Raw genomic sequence first — 20,666 nt, forward strand, 5'->3', positions numbered from 1 at the left:
TGGCCAAAGCAGGTTCCACCAGGATCAGAGTCCTAGCCGTGACTGATCTCTCAGAATCATGACACTTTACTCCATCCCAGTCTGGGAGCTCTGTGTATGACGGCTTGATTGCTGGCAAGAGCACAGTAGGATTAGAGTTTTCGAGCCAATGATTTGAGTTCTCTTACCCTTGTGGAACCTGTCTAAGAGAAGGACTTAATATTGAAAGTTATATAGGTTTTCAAAAACTGCTTGATTACCTTCTTCTCCTGTATGAATCTAACTTAAAGATTAACTCCATTTGAGTTCGTTTATTAGCAACCCATCATGAGCTAGTCAAAGGTGTCTCTTCAGCCATTTGTTGTATGGTTCTTGGTGGACTGATTCTTTTGAAACCTTTATTTAAAAAGCTGCTGGTGTTATGAAATATTAATGTGCTCCTGGAAAGCTCTTTTTGAGCCACTCAGTACCTGTGAGTTCAAGTTTCTGATGTGGAAGGTTATTTTCCTAGTGTTAGTGACTATCTCACAGTGAGCTAACTTCAAGTTTTTGTGACTGATCAATCTTTACCAAAATCTTAAAAGAATAAAGAGCTGTGGACTCATCTGAGATGCCTTTGCAAGGTAGTTATGGAGTTCCACCTTAATGAGCTAACTTATCTTGACAATATTTTCCCCAGCCTTCCCTGCCTACCTCATGAAAGATTTCTATAGACTTCTATAGAGGTTTTTAAGGTCAGGCTTGACAAAGCCCTGGCTGGGATGATTTAACTGGGAATTGGTCCTGCTTCGAGCAGGGGGTTGGACTAGATGACCTTCAGGGGTCCCTTCCAACCCTGATATTCTATGATTCTATGATTTCATTACGGGCATATGCAAAGTAGTCAAATGGTCCTTATTCCATACATTTACAAAGCACAGAAGCAATCTTGCCTCAGTCTCTCAATCCAGCAGAACCTCCCGTGCAGTCCAACTTTCTAGCAGTTTTGTAACTTTGGGGGCATGTCCCTTGAGTTGGCCAAATTTGTGAAGCTTGTTTTGTCTTTTTTATTCATCCTATAGGCTGTCATTTTTGCACCCTCTTTTGGAGGGACGCTGTCTTACCCTTAAGTATACTTTTAAAAAGAAAACATGCATTAGCATCTTTGGCTTTGTTCTTTCTGCCTGCTGTAATTATTTAATGATGCTCTTTTTCTTTCTGACATCCACTTGCGCTGTTTTCTTTCCAGGAGTGAGAATTCTATACAGATAGTATCTTTGGAGAAGAGAAAATTACTTACTTAGTAATTCTGCTTCTCTGAAGTCATCATCTTGCAGGATTCTTGCTCAACCACATATACCCACTCAGTTTCAGAGAGGAAAACCTTTTCAATATAGACTTTATCTTCGTATTCATTCAATTTTATTTTTTAGGCGTTAATCTTTCAGCCATTTTGTTTTTGTGATTGACTTATTTGGTTTGAGGAGCCTTCACTTTGTGGTAAGTCAGGAAGTGACTAGAGGTGTATGACCACCAACAGAGAGTGTTGTTCACACACCTACCTGCTACTGGTGTCCTTAAGGGCCTGAAACCTGGGAGAAGTTGTGCTGTGAAACTAAGACCCAAGTGTGAGAATACTGGGGGAAAAAGTCAAGAATGAAAAATATAAGGCAAGTCATTTTTCCTTTTTTTTGATAGCGACCACTGTAAACCACTAGTCTGGCCCATGGAAATGGTGTCTCCTAAAAAAAGATAGTCATCATCAAGATTCCCCCCCCCCCCCCATCAGATCCTCTTTAGCTAAGGAGGGAGAATTTTCTTGAAAGGGAAAATATTTAAAATGTATTCAATGAATAATGGTTAAATGATACAGTAGAATGCAAAGTTATTTATAATATGTGCAGCAGTAAGGGCCAGTCTATTCAGCCCTCTTCAGCCCCTGGGCATCAGTTCAGTGCATAGGGACTGGAAAGTGGACATATCTTCCCAATGTGGGGAATCCCCAGTGAGCATGGAGCTGGCATAGCAATCTCCTACACCATCCTTCCTGGAACCCTGGTGTAAGGAGTCTGCCTGGAGCATGCTATTCTCTGGCTCTTCCCAGCTAGTGGATGTTGCCCTGGTGGCCATAGCCAGCCAGCATAAATTGGAGTAGCTCTCAAGATGCCCAGGGGTCAGGAGGTGGTGTAGAACTGGCCCAAGGATCAGAGATCTGTATTTGGCTCATTTGCACATACTTGCCTGGCTGCACACAGAGTAAGCTAGGGGCAGCGGAAAATCTGGGCCATAGCAGGTGTATATCTTATAGGATTTCCAAGTCAAAAAGTAGCTAACAATCTTTTCTTTTCCATATTAGGATAGAAAAGAACTGAGGGATAATTAGAAATCTTATTACTGCAAAACGGTGCAGACATCAGTCTGGTATTACTGAGAAATACCCTGCAGATGTTAGATCTGATTATAAGTCTGCCACTTTTTTGTTGATACTACTTTCAAAATACAATTATGCAACTGATCTTCAGGCGCCTATTGTTTTTGATCTGTGGATGTGATCTATGATGAAAGCAGCCTATACTGAAAATTCTAACTCATTTGTAAAATTTGGTTTTTGTTTCCACAGGATCACAGCAAACAGGATTCTTAAATGCCCTCAAGGACAGTCCAGCAAGATATCCTTTCATTAAAATGTGCTGTAGATTTTGTTACATAAATATTAAGGAAGAAATTATATGATAAATGTATCCGGGTTGTTTTTTGGGGTTTTTTTGCTGTTGTTGGATGCATGGAATTGAGACTTTCTCAAGAAAGGTTTCACCAGTTGCTCTAGTATTGCTACATCATTTCTCATTTAGTGTTGCACGTAGAGAAGAGAAGAGCTCTTTTTTTTATTATTATTTTGCATCTTTTGGGGGTATAGTCTATTCTAGGTAAATGTATGTAATGTCCATTTAACATTTATTGAAGTCACACACACATTTCAAGAGATAATTGTACGCATTTCCTCATGAGAGGAAAATATTTATTTGGAATTTGTTGACTTTGGTGGGATAGAAAAAGTCAATTATAAAATACAAAAGCAAAAATATTAAGTGGCACCAAACAATCCAGTATTTCCAAAGTATACTTATGCTGATAACTTTGTCAGTCCTTTAGGACACAGTAAAATCTGTCCTAGGTATCATTAATTCAAGTAGCTAGTTGTTTGTTAGATTCCCTCACCTGCTCCCACTATCCCCCACTAACTGTAGCTCAAGGCATGTCTACGCAGCCCTGCAGTTCGGACTATGAGGGTGCAAATAGCAATGTGCACTGAAGTGCTGTGCTGTAATTCCCCTGTGTGGACACTGCGTACATGAATTTAAAGGTCCTAAGTTTGCACTAATGCAGTCCTCTTTAAAGAGGACTGCATTAGTGCAAACTCAGGACCTTGAAGTTTGAACGTGCAGCATCCCACAGGGGAGTTGCAGCACAGCACTTGTGTGGACTGCTGTTCCCACTCCTTTTGTCTGAACTGCAAGGTCCGTGTAGACATGCCCTCAGTGTCACTGTGCTATTTTAATATGTTCCAACAGCTTCTTGCCTTTTTCACAAGTTCTCAGCTGTGAGTGGAATAGGACTCCAGCATGAAACTGAAGAAAAGCCTGGTGAGAGTCTTTGGGTTAAGTTTAGCAGCGAGAGCAACAAGGGTGATGTTGTGGTGGACATGTGCTATAGACCAGGAAGATGAGGTAGACGAGGCTTTCTTCAGACAATTAACTGAAGTTTACAGAACACAGGCCCTGGTTCTATTGCGGGACTTCACCCTGACATCTGCTGGGAGGACAATACAGCAGTGCACAGACAACCCAGGAAGTTTTTGTGGAGTGTTGGGGACAACTTCCTGGTGCAATTACTGGAGGAACCAACCAGGGGCTGTTCTCCTCTTGATGTGCTGCTTACAAACAGGGAAGAATTGGAAGGGGAAGTAGAAGTGTGTGGCAACCTGGGCAGCAGTGACCATGAGATGGTTGGGTTCAGGATCCTCACAAAAGGAAGAAAGGAAAGTAGCAAAATACAGACCCTGGACTTCAGTTCCCTCAGGGAGTCAAAGTCTGCTTTTCTGATGGACAGGATCCCATGGAAGGCTAATATGAGGGGGAAAGGAGTCCAGGAAAGCTGGCTGTATTTTAAAGAAGCCTTATTGAGGGCACAGGAAGAATAACAAATATGGCAGGTGACCAGTTTGGCTTAACAGTGAAATCTTCGGTGAGCTTAAACACAAAAAGGAAGCTTACAAGAAGTGGAAACGTGGACAGATGGCTAGGGAGGAGTATAAAAATATTTCTCGAGCATGCAGGGGTGTAATCAGGAAGGCCAAAACACAACTGGAGTTGCAGCTAGTAAGGGATGTGAAGGGTAACAAGAAGGGTTTCTACAGGTATGTTAGCAACAAGAAAAAGGTCAGGGAAAGTGTAGGACCCTTAATGAATGGGGGACGCAACCTAGTGAACAGATGATGTGGAAAAAGCTGAAGTACTCAATGCTTTTTTTGCCTCTGTCTTCACAGACAAGGTCAGCTCCCAGACTGCTGTCCTGGGCAACACAGTATGGGGAGGAGGTGAGCAGCCCTCAGTGGTGAAAGAACAGATTAAGGACTATTTAGAAAAGCTGGACATGCACAACTCCATGGGTCCAGATCTAATGCATTCGAGGGTGCTGAGGCAAATTGGCTGATGTGATTGCAGAGCCATTGGCATTATCTTTGAAAACTCGTGGCAATTGGGGGAGGTCCTGGATGATTGGAAAAAGGCAAATATAGTGCCCATCTTTAAAAAAGGGAAGAAGGAGAACCCAGGGAACTACAGCCTCACCTCAGTCTCTGGAAAAATCATGGAGCAGGTCCTCAAGGAAACCATTTTGAAGCACTTGGAGGAGAGGAAGGTGATCAGGAACAGTCAACAGGGATTCACCAAGGGCAAGTCATGCCTGACTAATCTAATTGCCTTCTATGATGAGATAACTGGCTCTGTGGATATGGGTAAAGCAGTGGACGTGATATATCTTGACTTTAGCAAAGCTTTTGATATGGTCTTGCACAGTATTCTTGCCAGCAAGTTAAAAAAGTATGGATTGGATGAATGGACTATAAGGTGGATAGAAATCTGGCTAGATATCTGGCTTAACGGGTAGTGATCAATGGCTCGATGTCTATTTGGCAGCCGGTATCAAGCGGAGTGCCCCAGGGGTCGGTCCTGGGGCCGGTTTTGTTGAACATCTTTATTAACTATCTGGATGATGGGATGGATTGCACCCTCAGCAAGTTCTCAGATGACACTAAGCTTGGGGGAGAGGTAGATACACTGGAGGGTAGGGATAGGGTCCAGAGTGACCTAGACAAATTGGAGGATTGGGCCAAAAGAAGTCTGATCAGGTTCCGCAAGGTCAGGAATCCCATGCACTGCTACAGGCTGGGGACTGACTGGCTAAGTAGCAGTTCTACAGAAAAGGACCTGGGGATTACAGTGGATAAGAAGCTGGATATGTGTAAACAGTGTGCCCTTGTTGCCAAGGAGGCTCACGGCTTATTGGGCCGCATTAGTAGGAGCATTGCCAGCAGATTGAGGGAAGTGATTATTCCCCTCTATTCGGCACTGGTGAGGCCACATCTGCAGTTCTGAGTCCAGTTTTGGACCTCCCACTACAGAAAGGATGTGGACAAATTGGAGAGAGTCCAGCGGACAGCAATGAAAATGGTCAGGGGGCTGGGGCATGTGACTTACGAGGAGAGGCTGAGGGAACTGGGCTTGTTTAGTCTGCAGAAGAGAAGAGTGAGGGGGGACGTGATAGCAGCCTTCAACTACCTGAGGGGGGGTTCCAAAGAGGATGGAGCTCAGCTGTTCTCAGTGGTGGCAGATGACAGAACAAGGAGCAATGGTCTCAAGTTGCAGTGGGGGAGGTGTAGGTTGGATATTAGGAAACGCTATTTCACTGGGAGGGTGGTGAAGCACTGGAATGGGTTACCTAGGGAGGTGGTGGAATCTCCATCCTTAGAGGTTTTTAAGGCCAGGCTTGACAAAGCCCTGACTGGGATGATTTAGTTGGTGTTGGTCCTGCTTTGAGCAGGGGTTTGACTCACTAGATAACCTCCTAAGGTCTCTTCCAACCCTAATCTTCTATGATTCTATGACTTCTGCTCCCAGTTGAGAACAGCTAACACAGGGATTCTCAAACTGGGAGTTGTGACCCTCAGGGGATCACAAGGTGATTACGTGGGGGTCACGAGCTGTCAGTTCTGTGGTGCTGGCAGCCCCGAGCCCCCATTGAATTAAATTACCCCCAGCATTGTTAATTTATAAGGGGGGCTCACGCTCAGAGGTTTGCTGTATGAAAAGGGTCACCCATACAAAAAGTTTGAAAACCACTCTGAGCTAACAGACGGAAAAGGTTGGGGAGCTGCCATAACTTCTACTTGACTTCCTGCTTAAATTCCTGTGGGACTATAGCTCTTCCAACTCCCCACTAATATGTGTGGATGGCTGATATATAGATATGTGAAACTATTTGCATCACTCACAAAGCCAGTGCAAAAATCATTCCTTACACGGGCTCTGCAAAAGCAAAACCCTTTTACTGTTTTGCCTTAGAACACTTGCTCTTATGCACAAAACTAGATTTTTGCCCAGAAGTACACAAAAATGGCGGTTTTGCCTATTAAAAACAAAAAAACAACCATACACCACACGCACCACCTGGGATGGTTTTGTGGAAAAACGTCCGCTTATTAATTGGCAAAATTACAATTTTTGCTAAAGAAATATGTAAAGGGCAGAAGTAACAAGATTTCACCCCTGAGTGTTGTCACCTGTATATTTCTAAAACGTCAAGTTTGCTAAATTCTGTAGACATAACTTCTGATGTGTTCATTGATTTGTATGTTTGTGATGTAGAATCATTGAGCCATAACCTCCTTTTTAAGCAAGGCCACAGTTTTTAGGAAGCACAAACAAGCAATCTATCCTGAATAGCACAACAATAACTTCCACATAAAAGAATGACAAATCACTTCTAATAGTGGATTAGTCTTTCAGTTCTCTCAAAATGGAAAAAGCTTTCAATTGTTCTTAAATCAAAAGGTAATTGATCCCACACTTGTGGATCCTTGTACAGGAACAATAGGCTTTTTATTCATAATTTGCATTCAAAGTCATGCCAGTTTGAGAGGCTCAATAGAGCATTTTGTAGAAGCAGCTCCTTTAGAATGTGACATGTTGGACAGTTTAGTGGGTTGGTTGCAATTCCTCACAATACAAAATGAAATTGCATCAACAGTACTGGGAATTTTGTTTTGCAGCAAGACAATTTGTGAAGAGAGAGTCTTGCTTTTCAGCTGATGCCTCACTAACAATGCTATGTGACAAACCGAGTTTTACGGGTCTCTAGTTGTAGTAGACCATATTACTGTACTCAATAGCTGAGCCTTGTTGCTGTGTATTCAACAACTATGTATAAATCAATTATCTTTTTAATAACTAATGAGCTTCCATTTTATTTGCACATCTTGATGAACAGGGAGTTAAATACATAGCTCCCTACATGCTAAACTGAGGGTACATCTTTTGTACTATGCCTTTGTTTTCCTCACAATTCCTACATTTTCATCTAAGCACCTCTTACTTAAGTGAATTAACTTTATTCCTTTTACTATAAATGTAAAGGGACAAATTCTAAAACACTTACCTTGAATCAAAAAACCTATTATGGAAGCTCACACTCAGTGAGTCCTCCAGCACAAGGCTCAGTAGTTCACTCCTGCTTAAAAAGCATAAAGTGAGGAGCTAACGGAGTATGCCCAGAACAGTAGATCTCTTTCCCTCCCTCGGGAGCCCTCACAGGTGGAGATAGTGTAGCCTATCAGAATGACCTAATGCTTCCCTGCCTCGCTCAGGTGCTGTGAGCATAAATTCATCCATGTATTTAAGTTTCTCAAACTGCATGGTGATAACCTTAGAAAAGCTTCTACAAGAATATCCACAATATGAGATCCTGTAAAGCAGTTTGCTTAATTAAGTATCACTAACAGTGCCCTGTTAATAGGGGAATGTTCTATAATTAGTCCCATCCCAATAGGTTGCTCTGCGGGATGCAGTGCTCCAAAATTTTCCATACACTTGATAAATCACCAGGTATAAAATGGTCTTGGAAGGGAGTGCTTATGTGCATGTAGCCACTGACCCTATAGACTCTAGCACCTGGTTGCTTCCTGAAAAGTGCTCGCATACATGGTTAACAGGAAAGGATTATTCACGAGGGCTGGCAGAAAGAAAATATTGGTTGAAAATATCTTAGGTACAAAAACATTAAGGAGTCCGGTGGTACCTTAAAAACTAACAGATTTATTTAGGCATAAGCTTTCATGGGTAAAAACCTACTTCTTCAGATGCATGGAGTGAAAATTACAGATACAGGCATAAATATATTGGCACATGAAGAGAAGGGAGTTACCTTTCAAGTGAAAAACCAGTGTTGACAAGCCCAATTCAGTCAAGGTGGATGTGGTCCAATCCCAATAATTGATGGGCAGGTGTCAATAACAAGAGAGGAAAATTTGCTTTTGTAGTGAGGCAGCCACTCCCAGTCCCTAATCAAGCCCAAATTAATGGTATTAAATTTGCAAATGAATTGTAGCTTAGCAGTTTCTCTTTGAAGTCTGTTTTTGAAATTCTTTTGTTGAAGGATGGCTACTTTTAAATCTGTTATTGAATGTCCAGGGAGATTGAAGTGTTCTCCTACTGGCTTTTGTATGTTACCATTCCTGATGTCTGATTTGTGTCCATTTATTCTTTTACTTAGAGACTGTCCGGTTTGGCCAGTGTACATGTGCCAGCAATGCCCCATCTCCCATGATGGCATATGTCACATTAGTAGATGTGCAGATGAATGAGCCCCTGATGGTGTGGCTGATGCAGTTGGGTCCTCTGATGGTATTGCTAGAGTAGATATGGGGACAGAGTAGGCAACAGAGTTTGTTACAGGGATTGGTTCCTAATGTTTCTGTGGTGTGGTGTGTAGTTGCTGGTGAGTATTTGCTTCAGGTTGGGGGCTGTCTGTAAGCGAGGACTGGCCTGCCTTCCAAGGTCTGTGAGAGTGAGGGATTGTTTTCCAGGATAGGTTGTGTTTTTGTGGATACAGACTAACATGGCTATCCCTCTGATATCTTAGGTACAATGGCTTAGTTCTTAGTTGAAATAAAAGATAAACCTTTTTTCTTACCTCTGTCCTAAGGGGGCAGTCAACTATAAGGGTAGGAGGGTAACTGGTCTTCCTCAGACCTGATATCTGGGGTGTCTTTTCTAGTCCAGCCTGTCTCAGAGGACAGTTTAAATTTTGATCAGTAGATCCCACTAGACAATGTTCATTTGTGTCATCAGCAGTTTCACTTAAGAGCTCTACCACGCTGTCCTGCAGCAGTCAACTTTAGGGGGGGTGACTTCTGCCTCCTGTTTGCAGGTTCTTCTGTCTGTATCCTGCTGCTGCCAAACTCCTGCCAGGCTCTCTGTGCCTAAGCCTTCTTGTCCTAGTTCATAGGCTGCCTGCTGCTGTGTCTACGGCTTGGTCCCCAGTGCAAGCTCCTTTCCTGCTCATCTGTGACCTTTCAAATCACCCCTGAGGGAGAGGAAGAAAAGTAGCAAACCTGCTGCTCAGAAATTCATCATGGTTCTTCTATCCATCCTGTTTCTGCAAGAGATAGTTCTAAAGAGTGACATATAAATGTTTTATACCCTAAGCAAAACTAATGAATTGTTGGCTCATTTCCATTTCTGCTTGGCTTTGACAGTTTCTGCCATTTAAACTAAGTTGTGTTAGAGCAAAGTTGTTACCAGTGGCTAATGGGCATTATAATGACTTTGCAAATTTAGCAATATTTTAAGAGGTTTTTATGCAGTTGTGTAATGTATAGTTCCCATGTTTATTGGATCACAGCAATATTATGGTGCTTGACTGTTAAATAATACCCTGAATATGTTTGTTGTAATTTTTAAATGGTAAAAGACCAGGGCATTCCTGGTATTGCTTTTTCTGGCTTCTTTATTTTCATAGTGCTAAGGGGTCATGCATATTTCTCTTTCTCTTGTGTAGACAGGTATTGATGAGGATGTGAGTGGTGCATTTTGTGGCCTGTTTGTGAATATTTTGAGAAACAGTTGTTTTGGAAAATGACTTGTATAGATTAATTGTCATCATGTTCTTTTCCAATTGCCATATTCCTTATTAATTTATTATATATTTTGGTAGGAGACAATGCTTTTTTTCTTCTTTGGTATATATAGACTATCAAACATAAATATATTAATATAGAGTAGGATGAGAGTTCCAAGTTCCTAGCTATTGTACATAAACTGAAATAAATAGCAATTGAAAGGATAGACGTGGTCTTTTGGTTGTAGTAGCTTGCTGTCTTACTGAGATAAACAAGGTTTAGGAGCAAAGTATGATACCTTGACATTGAGATTGTCTTTTAGTCAGAGTTAAAGGATATTGTAAGCTGCACTGCACAGCACCCAATGTTGACCAATTTAATAGTAACATAGATGTTGGCCCTAAAAAAGGCTAGTTACTGATTTTGGGGGGTTGTAGTTAAGGTAAAAAGGCCTCTGCAGAAGGAAGAGAGGGAAGGTAGGTTGGAAAGAAAAAGAGGAAAAATTGATAAGATCAAAGCTTAAAAATAATATTGAGGCACAGTTGACTGAATGGTGAAATATCTTGCTTATGTTCATTCTGTAGTAATGAATAAAAGGTTTTCGGTGCTTTTCAGTGCATTGTTTCCAGTAGGAAAATTCACAAAGGTAAAAGTTGTAAACAGGCCTTGCAAATTCCACAGTCACTTGCTTATGGCAAGTGTGTGTGTGTGTTTGTAACAGAGCAGTGAATGTAATCATGATGGTAATGGAGAGCAAGTGGAATTTGTAGCATACCTGGGCTAATACATTGTCATTATGATTTTGTAGGACATGTATAATCAGTATCTCTGCTTCAGTTACAGAGGACAGACAGCATGGTCTACTACAGTGATACTCAGACCTCAGTGGTTCAGGAGCCAAATTAGCAATCCACATTACCCAAAAAAGCTACACAAGTGTGAATTAATTGTTTCATTTACTATAATACTATATATTCATATTGAAACAGTATGATGAGGAAATATTTAGTTTATATATATTATTCCCACAAGAAATGACTGACCAAATATTATTTTATCAACTACACTTGGTTAATAACATAGTAAAAGTATTCTGATTGGTTAATAATTAAATCACAGTGTTTTAATATCGTGTGCTGCAAAGAGCCTCAGGAGGCACATTAAAGAGCTGCTTGCAAGTCTCATTCTGAGTCTCACTGATTTTACGTGTGACTGGAAGCCAGAAACTTCTAAACTGTTCTTATTTATTTGAATTATTGTAGCTCCTAGAAGCCCTAATCATGGGCCACCACCCCTTGTGCTAGGTGCTATGTAAACACAGTTCTAATCTCATCTTTGTCACTGACTCATTGTGTGGTTTTGAGTAAAGTCATGGAATGAAGCTCTCTGTCTGTCTGTCTGTAAGTGAAACTGTACTTCCATTTACTTACATACTTTCCTAATACGGGTGTTGTGAAGATTACTCAGCATATGTTTGTGCAGAATTCAGAGTTCAGTACTTTAAAGAAACAAATCACTATGTGAGTGCTATTATTAATTATTATTAGATTTCATACAAATTTGTACTTCCTTGACTTTTAATCACTGTGCTGGAAGCTGTCGTGTGTTTTTTTTCCGTTTGGTCTATTGTTGGTCTCTCAGGTTTTCATACATATTTGATCAGCTCCAATCAAACAACAAATGAAGATGTAAGTTCTTGACTTCATGGTGTAATTGTATACCTGTTTTCATTTAGTAAATATTAAAAGATTGTTAACTTTCATTGTCTGTATTTTCAGTTTCCTTTCTGTAGATCTTACTGAGTTTCCCCGCCTCCCTTCCCCCCCCAAAAAACCTATCTGCATATTGGTATGCGTGTCTTGGTGAGGAAGGAGGTGATAGGGCACCATGACCTGGTAACAGTGATGCAGTGACCACGGTTTTAGCGATTCATTAGGTGTTTAGTGCATTCTACCCCTAGTTCTAAAAACTTCAGAATTCTTTCTCGTAGTATGAAGCTTTGCTTCTTAATAACTATATGTGATGATAAACATCCTCCTTAAACTTGTAGGGTAGTTTTAATCCTTTTTGACATTAGATGGGAAAATATTGATTGGGTTATAACTAGAATTGTCGATCGCAGTTAACTCACGCAATTAACTCAAAAACATTAATCGTGATTAAAAAATTAATTGCGATTCATCGCACTTAATAACAATAGAATACCAGTTGAAATTTAATAAATACTTTTGGATGTTTTTCTACATTTTCAATGTTAATTTCAATTACAACACAGAATACAAAGTGCTCAGTGATCACTTTATATTATTATTTTTATTACAAATATTTGCACTGTAAAAATAACAAAACAGTATTTTTCAATTCACCTCATACAAGTACTGTAATGCAATCTCTTTATCATGAAAGTGTAACTTACAAATATAGATTTTTTTTGTAACATAACTGCACTCAAAAACAAAACAATGTAAAACTTTAGAGCCTACAAGTCCATTCAGCCCTTCTTATTCTTCCAATCGCTAAGACAAACAAGTTTGTTTACATTGACGGGAGATACTGCCTGCTTCTTATTTACAATGTCACCTGAAAGTGAGAACAGGCGTTTGCATGGCACTTTTGTAGCCCGCGTTGCAAGGTATTTACATTCCAGATATGCCAAACATTCATATGCCCCTTCATGCTTCAGCCACCATTCCAGAGGACATGCTTCCATGCTGATGATGTTCATTAAAAAAATAATGCGTCAATTAAATTTGTTAGGTTTAGAGTAGCAGCCATGTTAGTCTGTATCCACAAAAAGAACAGGAGGACTTATGGCACCTTAGACACTAACAAATTTATTAGAGCATAAGTTTTCGTGGGCTACAGCCCACTTTATCGGATGCATAGAATGGAACATATAGTAAGAAAATATATATCCAACTTCTCTGTATGTATACATATATCTTCTTACTATATATTCCATTCTATGCATCCGATGAAGTGGGCTGTAGCCCACGAAAGCTTATGCTCTGATAAATTCGTTAGTCTCTAAGGTGCCACAAGTACTCCTGTTCTTTTTAATTAAATTTGTGGCTGTACTCCTTGGGGGGAGAATTGTATGTCTCCTGCTCTGTTTTACCTGCATTCTGCATATATTTCATGTTGTAGCAGTCTCGGATGATGACCCAGCACATGTTCATTTTAAGAACACTTTCACTGCAAATTTGACAAAACGCAAAGAAGGTACCTGTGTGAGATTTCTAAAAACAGCTACACTGCTCGACCCAAGGTTTAAGAATCTGAAGTGCCGTCCAAAATCTGAGAGGGACAAGGTGTGGAGCATGCTTTTAGAAGTCTTAAAAGAGCAACGCTCTGATGCAGAAACTACAGAACCCGAACCACCAAAAAACAAAATCAACCTTCTGCTGGTGGCATCTGACTCAGATGATGAAAATGAACATGTGTCAGCCCACACTGCTTTGGATCGTTATCAAGCAGAACCCATCACCAGCATGGAAGCATGTGCTCTGGAATGGTGGTTGAAGCATGAAGGGACATATGAATCTTTGGCGCATAAATATCTTGCAACGCCAGCTACAACAGTGCCATGCGAACGCCTGTTCTCACTTTCAGGTGACGTAAACAAGAACCAGGCAGCATTATCTCCTGCAAATTGTAACCAACCTTGTTTGTCTGAGTGATTGGCTGACCAAGAAGTAGGACTGAGTGGACTTGTAGGCTCTAAAGTTTAACACTGTTTTATTTTTGAATGCAGTTTTTTTGTACATAATTCTACAATTTTAAGTTCAACTTTCATGATAAAGAGATTACACTACAGTACTTGTATGAGATGAACTGAAAAATACATTTTGTTTTTTTATATTTTTTGTTTTTTGCAAATATTTGTAATAAATAAATACCAAGAGAGCATGGTACACTTTGTATTCTGTGTTTTAATTGAAATTAATATATTTGCAAATGTAATAAACATCCAAAAATATTTAAAATAAATGGTATTCTATTGTTGTTTAACAGTGCGATTAATCACAATTAATTTTTTTAATCGCTTGACAGCCCTAGTTATAACCAAGGTTCAATAAGACCCATTAGACCAGTTTCTGGGAACAGAAAATGAGAAACACAGAAGAAGAAACAAACAAACAAAAAGAACAAAATGCAAGTGAAAGCCAGTCCTTCAAAAAGTCTCTGTATTTTATACATTTCAGTGCAGTGGGGAAGTATCCAGCTGTCTATAGCACCCTTTTCCCAATGTTTTCCACTAGAATCCTACATAATCTGTAATTCAAAAACAATTTAGACTTGAAAAAAGTTTCAGAAAATATCAACCAGTCTGGTTTTGAAAACAAGTTCCATCATGTGTCTTGTCTGTCTTTGACTTTCTGCCATTTAAACTAAATTTTGTTTGAGTGCTCTGGCAATTGAGGGCAGGTTCTCCCAACAGAGAAGAAATCATTAGTTCAGAGGTCATCCGCTTTTACAGTCTCTGTTCTACATGGAGGATGGGTCCATCGGTTCCAGTGTCACAACAGTTCATTTAACTAACTGTGAAGACAGATACTTCATGTCTCTCCTAACCAGATTATTAAGAAATATTGAGACTAAAGGGAAGACTAAAGCTAACTAACAGATGGTATAAGAGAGCATTGTTCAGTTTTGCCATTTAATCCAAATATACTGACGTAAGCTTTTTGAAGGAATTACTCCAAATTTACTTTTTATTTTTATTTATTTTTGTAGCTTTTTTCATAATTGTGTGATAACCCCAAACCTAGTATTTTTGTGTGTGCCAAATATATTTTGGTCATTGGCTAAGGGCTAAGTTATAATTGTGTATTTTACAAAATACAAAGCATAAAGATGCAGGGCAGAGCATTTTTCAGTAATAAATTGAAGAATATGCATCATACTTGTGAAGTAAAACAGGTGAGATGAAATACCAGTCCTGATCTGTTTTTGAACTGGGGTCAACTTTGGCTATATAGACAGAGCTAATTGTTTTCCATGTTAAATAAAACGCTTTCCATGGAAAACCCTCAGATTACAGGGAATTATGACAGTGCAGCATGCCTATTCTTTATTTTTCAAGGCAGAAAAGCAAGGACTCTTCCTCAGACTTACTAAGGAATTTACTAACTCACCTCCTTCCCATGAAAAGCCTGAATTATTCAGTCCGTATTCAGGGAACTACATAGACAACAGGGGACATGGAATTCATTCTCTCACCCATGTGTGGGCTATAGGTTTGCTTAGTAGCCATTACTCCAACCTACATATTCTGAAATTGAAACAGTGGATGTAGCCTCTATGTGGTTGCGTCATGGAGATTCTCCCAAAGCCCTTTCAGGACTGTGGGGTTAGTACAGACATGCTTTTAAACATTCTTTTCCTCTTTTCTTCCCCAAATCATAAATAATGATTATTATATTTGTTGTTACTGTGATTACCCCTAATTTGCCCCAGCAATTGTATGTGACATAGTAGCTGATATTTTATATTCATGTCTCTTCAGATTAAAGGATCTTGGTCAAATAAAAGAGGTAAAGAGAATTACAATCCATACAGTTATGGCAACATCTTTACTAATTGTTGTGCAGCGCTGTGCGGGCCCATCTCTCCAAGGTAAGGGTTACTAAAAGTAATGTTTTTGTATAGGATGAGACCACAGACTTACTGATCTAAGTTTGACTTTTGTTATCTTACTTCAGTTTGCTCAACTGAAACAGGTCTTCATTGTACTATTTAGTGAAACTGATCTTTTTAGATCACGGATGCAAGTAAGTTGCTGACTCTGTTTTATGGCTGAGTCAGCAATTAGATCTAGTAAAACAGTTTAAGTACAGGTTCATACACCTGTAACATAAATAAACTTGTTTAGTGGTTCTTTGATCTTTCATTGCAGTATTTCTAGCTGTTGGAAGTGAGGAACTCCAAGCAGTTAATTGTTTTCAGAAAACAGAATAATGTAATTACTCCTTTGCTTGTACATTGTATTCCTTTTAGTTTGCACCCACACCATCCACACAGAGGAGTTGCAGCACAGCACTTTGGTGCGCCCTGCTGTTCACGCTCCTGTAGTCCAAACTGTGGGGCAGTGTAGACGAGCTGTAAGTCTAGTTTATTTAGAAGTGTACATAGTCTTGTACATAGATATTAGCTGGCAAAACCAAAGTCAGCCTGTAATACACAGCGTGATCACACTACTTTCAGAATTCCAGCAAACAGCTCTTTGTTCAAGTTCTTCACCAGACTGTTCATTTTGTGTTTCTCTCACACTGTTCCCTCTGTTTTTACCTTTGTGTGTTAAAATTTTGCACAAATAATGTAATATTGAAATCTATTTTTATTGGGGGTGGAGAATTATTAATCATAATCTTTCTAACAATCTTGTGTGGGTTTTTTTATTATTATTCTGTAGTCTAATTGACAGAAGAGGATTTATACAGCCAGATACACCACAGCCAGCAGCACCATCAAATGGCATTACAATGTATGGGGCAACGCAGTCTCAAAGCAACATGGTAGGAACCATCCCATAGTGTTCATCAAGATCCCTGTGAATGTTTCCCTTCTCCGCTTTCATGTGAACTAATCAAGTAATAAACTAACTGGATACAGCTGCCACTCTGATAGGTGGAATTATTCATTATTAACTATACTGCAGTAGGTTTATGCAGTAAGAAATCAAGGTTTTTATCTATATCTATACAATAATGATAGTTTTTACTCATGGACAATAGAAAAATAAGTGGCTTTTTTTCCCCTACACTTGAAATCTATTGGCGATTGAATATACAGTGTCACTTTAACATATCCTGTTGATACCTGCCTTGTTTTGAACTGGACTATTCAGTTGTCGTGGATTCATCAGTTTTGCAGAACAGAGTATCATTTGGTATTGTATTCTTCTCACATACTCTCTTCCTTTGCCTGTTCAGTGCAGATTTGTCTAGATTGATACATATTTATACAGGACAGGTTAACAAGAGGATATGTTTAAGATGGGGGGTGCATTTTGAGAAAAAGGAGTGGGACTTTGAACTTCTAATGAACAACAGGCAACCTCAGTACCATATTCAAAACTTAAAATATCTTCCAAAAATGTGCCAATGGTTCCTGTTGTGCCCCTTGATGGCAAAGGACCTCACATCAGAAAAGCATGACTTCCAGTGCCAAGAAGAAGAGAATAAGTAGCAAAGATGCCCACTTCTGATCTCTTGTTCTTCCACTATGTAGATTGTGAAGATATGTCAAAGATTCATTAAACGTATGACTCAATGCACTTTTTATTTCCTTGGAGGGAGGGAGGGAGGGAGGGAGATCAATTCGCACCACAGTCTTCTAGCATAATTTCAGTCTTGATTTTTGACTGAAGAAAGAATACACTTCTCATGACTTTGTGAGCTTTACAATCACTTAAACTTTTATAAAGATTCTTCTATAAGATTTTAGAATTGTTTCCATTTATTGCTGCAAGGATTTAGTGGAATGGTTGTCAGTTTTCTTTATAATGTTAATTTTTTAAAATAAATTTTAATATTTTTTATAATTTTTAACAAGAAGTACCTAAGTGACTTCAGGTACAATCATGGCATTTATCTTAAGCTTTTTGTCAGATACCTACAAGGCAGGCCATGCTAGGTCTCAGTGCAAGTTCTACTCAAGAATCTTACCTCAAACTCTAAAATTCTGGAAATATATTGAAATGTTTCAGGACACCCTCAGCTAAACTTCCTTGGACTCTGTCAGGATTCTTATATACAGAGACAAATTAGTCACAGTAGGTCTTTGTCATGTTGTTCTGTCACTTTGGAACAAGTATACAGACATAACATGGAGTCTCTTCCAGCAGATCTCTTTGATCATCGCAGTCCATATACATTTAGCCTTTGCTTTCAGCATCAAGTTCTGTTACAACTCTCTACAACAGCAGTTCTCAGTCTGTGGGTTGGGACCACATTTTAATGGGGTCGCTAGGGCTGGCTTAGACTTTCTGAGACCCAGGGCTGAAGCTGAAGTCCAAGATCCACTGCCCAAGGCTGAAGCCCGAGTCCCACTGCCCAGGCTGAAGCCAAAGCCCACTCACTGCCTGGAGCTGAAGCCTTTGGGCTCAGGCTTCAGTCTCCCATTCTGGGGTCATGTAGTAATTTTTGTTGTTAGAAGGGGGTCATGGTGCAATGAAGTTTGAGAACCCCTGTTCTACAACATAGATATGCCCATACTATAGTTTATATGCTTCAAAGCATGTACCTAATTAAATTCACTAATACAGTCATATTTGTGCATCTGGGACCTCTGAAGCTGGTGAAGTCACTGTGACACACAGGCTTTATAAGAACAGAATACTCATCACCTACCAGATATTCATGATCAAATAGCCTGTCAACAGACTGACTCTGCAGTTTTCGTATCTCTGGAAAAGTGGAAAGCTCTTGCAACATTGATCATGAAATGTACTGAGATGATCAAATGTAAAGGGGGAATTGAGTCAGACCAGTGCATGCTGCTGGATAAAGAGTGATGTATATAGGCACACAGTATTATAGCTTTAGGTACTGGAATTAGATCATCAAATGCTCTAAGACTTGCCTTGTGATGGAATGAATTTCAGTGGACCCGAGGTGGGAAAACCCTTGGATGAAGATCAGCCACAGAAGAGAGCATAGTCACTTTGAACCCTTTATGACAACTGTCCAGCCTTCATGCCTGAAAATGACTTCACAGGGGACACTTGGAAGATTGAATAGGACATGTGTTTACATATAGAAATATTTGTAAGAGTCTCTGACATCTTATCTCTCAAGATGCTGTACCTGCCAGTCCTAGAACTTATAGGCCAAAGATGCACACCTCCACACATTGTATATAAGTTATGGGTAGATTTTCAAATACACAAATGGGAGAAAGCCCTCAATTGGCTTCCAGTGGGAGTTAAGTGCCTAAGCAACGTTTGAACCTTCAGAAATCTCCCCTGATTTTTGTTGGTCTTTAGCACAAGGTCATATCTCTTACCTATCCAAAATTGTTCATTTTTTATACTTAACATAGTTCAGAAGAGGGTTCTTAACTTCCTTTCTGTAGCCAGTCTGATAGTCTAGTGACAGAGCATATCTTTGTTGCTGCTCACAACTCCTTTTCCAACCTTCTCTCACATTCCTTGCTCTCAGTTGCATGCTTTCCTACCTTCCAATGGACCCTACTTGCGACCTCAGGCTCCTCCTCAGGTGAATCTGGCTTACTTGACAGTGCAAGGGACTGAACTAGATAACCTGTCATTGTCCCTTCTAGTCCTACATTTCTACGATTCTTTGATAGTCCCGTTCCATCTTTAACCTCCATTAAAAAATCGTCCTCATTCATATCCTGGACTTTGGACTCTGCCACGCTACAAGTCTTTTCCCTTCCTGTCACGTTCAGTTAGCCTTGCTGCTAGCTCTGAGTCCTTACCAGCTTTTCCATTTCCAGTTAGGATTCCAGCAGCCTGTCTTCAGCTATCTGCCAAGTCCTATCTTTCTCCTAGATACAAGCTCCCCCAGAACCCTCAAATATCCACTCTTTGGTCTTTTCATAGATTCCAAGGCCAAAAGGGAACACTGTGATCAGCTAGTCTGACCTCCTGTATAATACAAGCTGTAGGACTTCCCCAAAATAATTTCTAGAGTATATTTTTGCAGTTGTCTTACAGGCTGCTTTTGCTACAAGGCAGTGACAGCTTGCTTACCTAGCAGCAGTTGCTAAGTAGATAGGGCATGACCTCAACCTCACTATGGAAGCATCAATTTATCATGAATTTCTGTGATGTTTTTACTGTTGTGTAAGTACTGCTGAACAGCAGATAGAACGAGACCTTCTCCATCTGTAACTGACCTTCCCTCTAGTTCTCATTTTTGTTGTAGGATAACTGCTAATAGTGAGCTGTAGCTCACAAAAGCTTGTGCTCAAATAAATTTGTTAGTCTCTAAGGTGCCACAAATACTCCTTTTCTTTTTGCTAATACTATAGTTACCACTAATGACAGCTAGAGGAGATTTTTTTGGGGGTGGTGAAGGCCTATGCCATCTGCAGCATAGCACAGCAAGTGCCGCCCCCACTGCTCCCATTGGCCGGTTTCTGTGGGGGTAGTGCTGGGGAGGGGGCAGCCACATACACACACACACACACACACACCCCGTCAGGGGCTACAGAGACATGCCAGCAGCCAACCACTTCTGGGAGCCAGCAGACAGCCACTTCCCTGCTGCGCTGATGGACTTTTAGCAGCCCGGAGATCACAATTGACTGACAGAGGTGCCGCGATCGATGGGTTGGTGACCACTGAATTGTATATAATTATGGATTTATTTTTGCAGGGGTCCCTTAGCCCAAGGCCCTGTGCTGTAGCCCCTAAAGCCCCTGCGTTAATCCAGCCCTGCTCAAGACACAGATATTAATAGAATTAGCAAATTTGATAACATTGGAGAAATCATGGAAATTCTGCCTGGGAGGGTACAGATTTCATTGCACCGGATTTTTGGCACCAACTGTCCTTACTGGC

At 40.2% G+C, this 20,666-nt stretch overlaps 1 protein-coding gene across 5 annotated transcripts in view; it reads left to right on the plus strand.

The window, feature by feature from the left end:
• The window catches only part of ZDHHC14 (zDHHC palmitoyltransferase 14), a 149,414-nt gene that overhangs the window by 117,334 nt on the left and 11,414 nt on the right, over positions 1-20,666 (plus strand). For all 5 annotated transcript variants that reach the window (XM_048844153.2, XM_048844151.2, XM_048844154.2 and 2 more), the window contains 4 exons: positions 2,579-2,627; positions 11,721-11,823; positions 15,645-15,754; positions 16,551-16,653. In XM_048844153.2, coding sequence (XP_048700110.1) covers positions 2,579-2,627; positions 11,721-11,823; positions 15,645-15,754; positions 16,551-16,653 — 365 coding nt within the window. The remainder of the gene's footprint in view (positions 1-2,578; positions 2,628-11,720; positions 11,824-15,644; positions 15,755-16,550; positions 16,654-20,666) is intronic.

The sequence above is a fragment of the Caretta caretta genome, chromosome 3, assembly GCF_965140235.1.
Source record: "Caretta caretta isolate rCarCar2 chromosome 3, rCarCar1.hap1, whole genome shotgun sequence".
In the NCBI taxonomy this organism is placed as follows: domain Eukaryota; kingdom Metazoa; phylum Chordata; order Testudines; family Cheloniidae; genus Caretta; species Caretta caretta.